Genomic DNA, 10,234 nt, shown 5'->3' with positions numbered 1-10,234 from the left:
ATGGAGGAGTGGATGAAACTCACCATAATCTTTTCATCCTCGGAGGCACCAGAAGGAGGATACAGCCACAATGATCCTCTAGTGGTCACGATGGCCATCGCACTCCCCGAACATGAGGACGAGGAAGCAAAAAACAAAGCACTACCATGGGAAATGCCCAAAATCCTAATTGATGGTGGCAGCTCTGTGGAGATATTGTTCTATGAAATATTCAAACAAATGGGCCTCAAAAACGAATGCCTCATACCCTCTACTTACAACATATTTGGCTTTAACGGGTCATCAACTCGTCCAAGAGGAGAGATAACATTAAAAATCCGGGTGGGAAGAATCCTTACCGTAACCACTTTCTGTGTGGTAGACGTGATATCACCCTACACAGCCATTGTGGGACGATCCTGGATCCATGGAATCAAGGGGGTGGCCTCCAGTTACCATCAAAGGCTAAGATTCCCAACACCTGACGGAGTAGCAGAAATCATTGGAGACTCTGGCGTGGTAAAATATTGCTACAAGATGGAGGTCCAAAACGGCGAGAATAACATAAACTCCCCAAAAGCACAGGCAAGGAGAGCTAGAGACATCGATAATTCAATTGAATCCCATGACTACATGGAAATAAACGATGCACCAAGACACTTGTCTAACACTCCAGCCTCGTGCAACACCATAACCTCTGGACAGACTACACGACCCTTATAGCAATTACATGACCTCCCCAAGGAGGGAGAAGTCAGACCTCGTACTCACACCAAGATCGAAAGTACTCTTAAGAACAAAGCAGCCTATACCGGCACCCTAAAAACCTTGGAGGATTCCCTCTACGACAGCTCACATAAATTTGCTGGTATGGATACTGCACCTACAGGTGCCCTATTATCTTTCCAAGATAGTTACTCAGGTTACAACCACTGCATTAGCAAGGCTAGCATGCAACATCATTTTCGACCAAGAACATACCTTGAACAAACAAGGATGACCACCCCAGAAGGCTCTACACTAAACCCCTGGCGACTCATCAAGAAGACAACAAAGGCTCCCAAGCCCAATCAGGCTATGGCAAAATAGCCAATTAACGAAAAACTTCACTTCACAAGATGGGCTGAAGACAAAGCCCAACCGATATCGAAAACTAATGAGAAGCATTAGCAGACCCACAGCATATCTCTTGCTAAGAGTATCACACGGCCCATGAAGGCTGATGTCTAAAAGGTTCATATTTGAGGCTAGGGCCCTAGGCCCCTACTTGTAAGAAGGTCATCAAACCTCCCTCGAAATGTACTAAGGGTTCACACCCTCTTTTGAAATTAATAAAACTACTCATTTTGTGTAATACTTGTCTGCATGTAGATTCTTTTTATTTTAGATTATATAATCTTTATTACATATGTATATTTTTCCTTTACTCTGTATATGCATTTAGACTAATCATATCATATTTGCACTTCTAACAAACACACCAAACAGATGAATCCATCAACAACTATGGCAGGGTGCTGGCCACACCCCCCATCCTACAAAACGATACGGGTAAAACAACCCTCAGTTACCTTACACGGACTACAGACCTAAGGTAACATCGTCACGATCATGATATCAGACGATGCCCTGTTCTAACAGGAGATACCCAGCTTTGACATATCTACTTCACGCCAAAATAAGAATTGCTCAACCAAGGTGTCACGCTTGAGAGCACGCTTCAACAGCTACCTCAAGGAACAAATGCCCCAACAACGGGCGCTACACAAAACAAATAAAGGTTAAACGAAAGTTGTTACAATCTAGGTCCAACACCACAAGAGATAGCATATCCATATAAGGAACTGATCGCTCCTCGGATATGTTACCCAAGGTTGGACCAACAACGTACAGTCAAAACTCTTTCATAGTCAGATCATGATAAACTATCATACGATCAAAGAAAGGCAGTCGCCATATACAATGTTAATAACAGTTATCAACAAAGTTAAAGTGCCTCCCACATACGAGGACTTACCACAAAATTATAAAGTTATGCCTCCCACAACTGAGGACTTTCCAGTAGCGATGAAAATGTTTCCACAAAGGAGCAACTAAACCTATAAACTTATGTTCAAACATATGAAACCAAAAGAAGGAATCCAAAACAAGAGATTCCACCAAGAGATAGGAAAGCTCATGCATGTCCGCCATCAGGAGCCTCTTGCTCCTCACCTGCCTCGTCCTCAACAATAGTGACATTCTGCACGGGCTCGGGCTCAACGCTCGGTGGCGGGACCTCGATGTTCGCAACAGCATCAGCGACAACTCGTTGGCGCTCCCAAATGACAGCAGCCTTACAGGCCTTGGTCATCAAAACCTTATACTCGGCGTGGAGATTACTTAACTTCTCCTCCATCTCTGCATGAGCAGCAGCCAATTCCTCTTCATGGCTTCTCACAAGTTCATTAAGCTCCTGATCAAGGCCCCGTCTAGCCGCTCTCTCTTCCTCCAATTGCTTTTCCAACTCAGCATTTTGCTTGCAAGCCTATGCAAGACCAAAAGCACAGATGATTAACTTATGAAACATAGTAAGGCAAAATAACACACAAATTGATGCATCAATAACCTTCGTTTTTAAGTAAAACAACGGCTAAATTCTTTTCTAAATGGATCTTTGCGGTGTCTAGAGCACTAAGCCTTGCAGGAGTTACAGCCATATCACTATGAGGACAGGCTAGCATATGCCTATCACGTTCGCTCTCCAAAGAAATGTAATCATGCTTAAGTCTTCTCAGTGCCTCCCTATTATCTTCAACTTGTGCTAAGATAGGCATATGATCGCACTGCCAATTAATAAGCTAATCCTTTTGGGCTCGAAGCATCTTAATATCATCTGCACGCTCTACGGCTACCTTCTTGGCCTTATCCAGTAAATCACGAAGCTCCACAGTATGATCCCGATGTACCTCCACATCCTCCCGCAACATGGTATTTTCTTTCTCTAAGGAGTCAATCTTGCACTGACGAGCACTCACGTCGAGTTTAAGACCATTGCGCTCTCTAGCATTTCTATGACCAACAGTGTCTAAATGTTCCTCTAATCGTTTAACCATAACTACCAATACATGGACTAATTCAGAAGTCTAATTCCCTACCATGGAGACATAATATTAAGAAAATGGAGCAGATAAATACCTTCTAGTTCCTTCTTATCTTGGTGAAAGGCCAATGCTTCATCTTTAGCCAACTGCAATGCAGTTCGAAGTAGTTGAGCCTCCTGCTCAGCCGCCTTGGCTTTCCTCCTAGCAGCCCGATCCTCGTCTAGCATACCAATCCTCAGATTGTTGCTCTAAACACAAACATAACATTCCCAGTCAAGACTGGAGCAAAAAAAAAGAAGAAGAAAACTAAGTTGTTCATCACATACCGATAGTACAAGTTGCTGCTGTGCAGACCTATCCAAAGAAGTCAAGAGACGAGCTTGCTCGTCCTCGCTCAATTGAGCATATCCTTCCGAGCATATAGCCTCATTGACTCGGAACCACCACTAAACCATAAAATCAACGAGGAAGCACTTGACAGACCCACATGAGCAGAAGGAAACCCACTAGCAAAGTTACTTAGCACACTCGGAACACCACCACTATTCGGAGCCACAATGAGACCTCTGTTTACTTCCTCACCACCAATACCCACACGCCTGTCAGCGATACCTCTCGCCTGGGGCAGAGTTATTTCTGATCCAAAGGCAACACCAGGATCAGTGGGATCAGCCAACAAATCTTGATCAAGATCCTCAAAGAATGAATCAGTAACATCCAACACTTCATTCTCACCAAATAAATCATCAACATCCACCTCCATGGCATGTTCGATCGCACCCTCTGGAGCATTTGATGGCCCAGCACCATCAGCCAATCTCCTCCTATGCCAAAAACACAAAAACTTTGGCTGCTAAGGCAACAAATAGGGGCAAGGTATACACATATACATCAAAACATTAAGACAATATTTCTTACCTTAGCATCCTCAAAAGTCCGAGCAGATTGAGACAAACGCCTACGAGGGATAACCCATCTAAGCTCCCAGGGCCTATAAGCAGGCAGATGAGCATGCATCTCAGTAATGCAAGGAAGAACGTTAACAATCTCATCCCAACCATAAATATAAGGACCTATAATTCGAATAGGAGCAACAGGCAACTTGGGATCATGAGTCTTGCGAAGCGTACGCTGGGTAGCAACAAGGGGGGTCCAAGTCGTACATATACAAAGAATCTCGGGCGCTCTTCCAAGACCTAGAAATCCCAACTCCAAAGTTATCATAGGTATCAGACTGGTGATACCAATAGTTCTCCACGAAATTATCAGAAGAGTATAATTCCTTTTGAGCAGGAACGAACTGATTCAACTCGTGCTAGGTAACCTTGCCTTGGCTTCGGCGATTACACTCTCGGGAGATCCGATAAAAGTTACCATTACGCTGATAAATGGCTCGCTGAGGATTAAGCTTGTATAAAATCTCGTACTGGAAAGGATTCAACGGACAGTACAGAGGAAGACGAAGGCCGGCGTCAAGTTGACCCACTAAAACTATGATCTCATTAGGACCACATGGGTACTTCTGGAAAAGGTCCTTGGAAAGAACACCAAACTGCTTCTCTGGAGTAGCAAAAGAAATATCAAATCGATGGAGGCGATGTCTGACCCTCGCCGATTCCAAAAACGCCTCATCAGATAGGCCGGAGATACGCTCAGAACTGGGATTTCTCATCGGAGCTTTTCCAGGGCTGATAAAAAAGCAAAACAGAGAAAAAGAAGTTAGGAAAATGGCTACTAACAAAGTAAATAAAAGCCAGACTAACAAAGATACACCGGCAAGAACAGCCGGAAACAATGGCGGAAAAACCTCACAGCCAGAGCAAAAAGAGAAAAGTTACCAGTCAAAGTGACTGTAAGAATCGCAAAACCCAAAAAAGGAAAGGGAACAATGATAATAATCATTGATACCAACAACACTGAGTAATTACAGAGAAATCGATGGTAATCATCGGGAAAAAAAACAAAAAGAGAAATAAAGAGCAGGGACCATACCGTCTTGAGGAGCGAGATGGGGAGTTCCTTCCAGATGTTATAAATCTGTTTATAGGAGACAAAGGAGAGAAAGAATGAAAAAGTTCTGAACTCTGAAAAGAGATATTAAAGGAGACATTCTCGCCTCCCAAAAGATTTTATTAGAAACCAAAGGACCACTAACCGGCGCCTCAAGTCCAACGGGTAAAAGTGCATTAAACATGCTGACATGGCGTAAACCAGGGACGTGGCGGAAAAGGTGAGACGGTTACATAGTTTTCTTCCCATCATGCCCTTGGCAAGTTGCAGAGAAAAGGAGCAAAATGTGTGGGTAAAATACCCGATGGCCACGTGTCAACATCTCGAGGGATGAATACATGATGAGATGATAAGGTAGGAGCACCGAATCATTCTCTAAAAAGGAGGATTTGTCTCAGTCGAGGCAACTGTACATGCGCCACATGAATGACGCGTGTAGGTAAAGGTCTAATCTGCTCAGATGGTCAAGTCTAAAAAGCAAGACCGCATTTAATGAAGGATAAGAACAAGACAGGGGTAGTTGCACATCGTGGCGGAGGACTCGGATGATCTATACTACGACCCCGAGGAGATAGAGCGCGAGGTTCTCCAATGAAGGCCAACACGATCTAGGGGAGAGCGAGATAACTCGGAGGGAGAACTAAGCAAGCCATCACGAGGGATAGTATAGAACCATCCCGAGGGAACCAGCACGATGGAAGACAGCTCACCCAACTCGGACGATCAAGCCATCACGAGTTTATTTAGACTATAAATACCAGTCCATGTACAAGGAGATGGACAACTTATGTAACATTAGATGGTCTTTCTACATAGAATTCCAGAAAGAGATCTAGATAGAGAGAAAGTGAGGAATCTAGAATATATCTGTAACACTTTCAAGGGTAAGACCTTATAATCAATAAGAAAACATCTTCTTCTCCGTGGACATAGGTCTTCAAGGCCGAACCATGTTATATGCTTGTGTCAATCTTTACATTTCATGCTCTTTACATCTTGTTCATATTGAATCTTATATGTTTAAATAGTTTGTAGTCTTTAATTTCACTTGGATGTAGTAGTCAGAAAAGATGCAACTACAGAAACTAACGTGTTCTTGTGAGGAAATACTACAAAAATCCGTTCCTTAATAATATCCACCAGATTTTTCGAGGTAAAAGATATTGGGTCATAATTATGAAGATAGCTATACCTGTAGTAACTTAAGACACCACCACTCTTTGTAAATGCCAACGGTATGCTATATTCGGTAGCAGCAATAAACTCTTTAGTCCAACTCAATGATTATTGTTCGTCCTGTTCTTTCTTGTCGTAATTATTATTCTTTGTTTTTTTATATAGCCATATATCATAATCGGATTGTTCAGTGACGTCTCTATGTCCACAAAACAAAAACCCACCAAAAACTCCAAATTTGGTATACATGTCTATTGGCGATATAGGCGGGGAAAGACATTCACGGAAGTTTTCGGCAGCCAAATCGAAGACTAGAATCGTCCTTCTTTTCCTGTCCACCCAATGAAGTGCTCCATTTACAATGATACCAATTATAAAAAAATCATCGTTAAACTTAAGATCGAATTTTCCAATGTTTCTCCAACTATAGCCACGGCCGATAGTGTACACCATGACCTCTACAAAATTGGATTCTTCTATGAGCTCATGGACTATTACAACTTTGTACTCATTGGTTGAATAAAGATAACCAAATCCAATAGACCTTTGTATATACTTACCATATTTTTTTATCCTGGTTAAACTTATGCCACTTAATTGGGACCTAATACTAGATGACAAAATAGGGTCATTGGGAGAAAATTCATAGAAACCCCTTATACAATATTTATATTAATGCCCAATATACCCTTATTAAATTAGTGATAATTCGGATTATTAAATAATGCTTAATCAAGTTAATCCTGAAATTACCCTTATATTAATGCCCAATATACCCTTATATAAAAAATTAGTTTTACTCGATCCAGAATCAGTTATGTTAGTGTATTTGTAAACCGATTTTGGGTTGAGTTTTATGCTTAGGAAGATGTAAACCCAGAATCGGAGTTTTATCAATACCCACATAAACCGATTCCAAAAATCGGACATTTTTAATGCACATGTAAACCGATTATGCCTTACTTTCATAAACAAAATATTCATTCCATAGTTTAGGAAATTAGCCCACTACATATATATATAGGACTCAGTATGGGAATTCTAGAATTTGACACATCAAATGCTCATCAATGAACCTCCGAGCACGTCGGTACAACGTCGTATATTCTTTGTGGTGAATGAACTTTCTTTCCCCATTACGAATTCTACATAGCCCGTGGAGACGTTCCAGCTGAAATTCAATGAATTCTTATATGTTAGTATGTGAACTAGTGTAGTTGACTACCAATATTCTGTGGAGCACGTGTCACAATCTTAGTGGCCGAACATATATCCAACTGTGTAGCCTTCGCTGAACTGAGAATCCTAAGTAGCAAAGGATACCTCCCGCAGATCCACTTTATCTCATCCCAAGAAAGAATGCCTAAACGGTCAAGATAAGAATGGTAAAATCCTAGTCTACAAAGAGGCAGCTGACGAGGGGACAGAGGTAGATGACGCATCTAATCAACATTAAATGCTCAAATCTCTTATCTACACGCATGAATCAAGGCACGTGGAGAGAGAAGGCGTGGCAGAACCCGATTGGCGGAAGCTGGCGGTGAACGAAGGTACAACCTGTACTAAGGTTGGGTAGTTCCCGAAGGAACGTGGGCCAGCTGACGTGGTGAAATACAACTGGAGAAGGTACGCGGTGGACGAAGGTACCATTAGTACGAAAGGTATATCAACAGACGATGGACCCAGAGGCAGCAAAGATATACCTGGAGCAAGAGGGGCTATAAATACCAAGCCTCACCAACAAATTAAGGGCATTAAATATCTAGGAGAGAAGATCTAGTCTTAAGCTTATACCTCTTTAATGTTTAGAACTTAAGTATTTACTTCCACTTGAGTTCTCTCTATTACTTTGGGAAGCATTTAAGATCTTTGTAACCACCTCAAACTTAATACAACACAATCACTCATTACCCCGTGGACATAGACAAATGTCGAACCACGTAATCTCTTGTGTCTCATGATAACTTAGAAGCTTTTACATTATATTTGTGTTCTTCGTTATTATTGCGATCTTAGATATCATTTATTACTTAGCATTATCAGTTCAACAGAGGTATCAATACTGCTTAGTATCAGATCCTCAGAGTTGTATACATTACGTAGACTACGGGAAAACGAGTAGTCACAGTTTGACGCCCACCATGTTTTGCTCATGAACCTGAGTTTAGACACAGTTTTACATTTTACTTATATATATTCTTAAACGAAAGGATTTGTGTTCCAACGATGAATCTCACTCTCTAGTGATTCGTTCATCCATTATTTATGTGTTTTTTGAGTTCATATCCTCTAAAAACGTGCCTCGTTACAGATCCACAAAAAAAATTCAAAAAACATACTCACAAAACGCCAAAATGTTTGTTTTATACTAAAACAACCCTTCTTAAATAGAGCATATTTTAGATCTGAGAACCTTTGACTGATAGAGGAATCTCAGTCGAATTTTAAAGAAAAAAGATCTTCTAACGCATTTAATAGCCTTGTTTTTCGCAAGATCTGACACCCTTTTTCATTGGTTTTCAATGTTTTAAAGTTGTTTTTTCCAAGGATGTCATAAGAATTTAATACCCGTCTGTCAAAAACGTTATCTCAGTTCTTTATCTAAAAACTGCTTAGCCGTCTTCCATGTCAGAGCATTGATTTCTACTTTTAACGAAGATACCCAAGTAGCAGAATTTTTCGCCTTTTCTGTGACCGCAGGATAACAAAAGCCGAAGGCATGCAGAAACCAACTGATGTACCAACAAGCTCACGACCATCTATCACAAGAGGAAGATCCCAAAAGTCGTCTCAAGCAAACCAAAGGAATGAAGCGGAGGACGGACAAAGCAAAATAGCAATAAGAACAATTGCTAACAAATCACCTATTCCTGCTGAAGGGATGGGGCAGACATCGGGAGCCCAACCAAACTACGACATGCCATTACCGGAGCACGCTACAACTACAAATGCCACCTGCGGCCAACGCAGGGTTACCCAGAACCTTAGCTCCTATGGGACGAGGGTTTGGAAAACGTAACCCCAATTCAGATAGATTCAGATGCGCCAATTATAGAAGAAGGAGTGGAAAACTCTGAAGATCCAGCCAACAACACTCCTCAGGGAGGTGGATCCCACAACGAGGACCAAATGGCGGCACAAATAGCAGATTTGTTACTCCGTTACAAGGAAAACAAAGATGCAACACACGAGATGGCCCAGGAGTACCAGAACCTCAAAGGTATGCTAGACATACAAATCGAAGGTTCCCAAACTCACCCTCCGCAACAGAGGCGTGAAAACGGAGCTATCTCAGGAGGACGAAGGGTGGATCTCAACCTACCAAAGACAAATCAACCTAAGGGAGCAAGGAGAGAGCACCATGATCCAGACGAAACAGATTCAACATACAAACCCATTTAGACCTACCACGGCGAAGCATTTTCCAAAGATGCTCACAATGTGAACATGGTCACGGAGCAAATTGAGAAAATGCGGAAGGAGATCCAAGGCCTAAAAATTGGCCACGCAGGCGCAATACTAGAAGAAGTGCTACAAGAGGAAACCACGTCCCCACTATCTTTTCGCATTTTGAGGGAATCCATCCCTCCGAAATGCCCGGTACCTACGTTCCAAGCATACAACGGTACCTCAGATCCCGCAGCCCACCTACGGTATTACAATTGTGTCCTTGCCCATTGGAAAAGAAACGAGGTTGTACTTTGTAGATACTTCTCAGAAAGCTTAACGGGATCAGCACTAGCCTGGTATGACAACTTACCAGCGAACTCAATTGACTCCTTCGAGAAATTATCTACGGTGTTTTTGGAGACATACATGTACAACAAATCAACAAAGGAAGGGTTAGATAGGCTATTTGCTTTAGCTATCGGACCCCGGGAAACACTGATACAATACACATACAGGTGGCAAAAGACATGCCAAGCAATTGGTAAAGTCAATCCAGAAATTAGCATAAACTGCTATAAGTACGGACTTGATAGAAC

General features: G+C 41.9%; 1 protein-coding gene across 1 annotated transcript; it reads left to right on the top strand.

Moving 5' to 3' along the window:
* Positions 1 to 702, top strand: LOC113274461. The gene has a single exon (XM_026523843.1). It carries the CDS (start codon positions 1 to 3, stop codon positions 700 to 702), a length of 702 nt encoding a protein of 233 aa, XP_026379628.1.
* The last annotated feature ends 9,532 nt before the right edge of the window (positions 703 to 10,234 follow it).

Source organism: Papaver somniferum, chromosome 4 (assembly GCF_003573695.1).
Source record: "Papaver somniferum cultivar HN1 chromosome 4, ASM357369v1, whole genome shotgun sequence".
NCBI lineage: Eukaryota > Viridiplantae > Streptophyta > Magnoliopsida > Ranunculales > Papaveraceae > Papaver > Papaver somniferum.
Note: the sequence above shows the minus strand (reverse complement) of the source record. Positions and strands in the feature narration are given on the sequence as shown.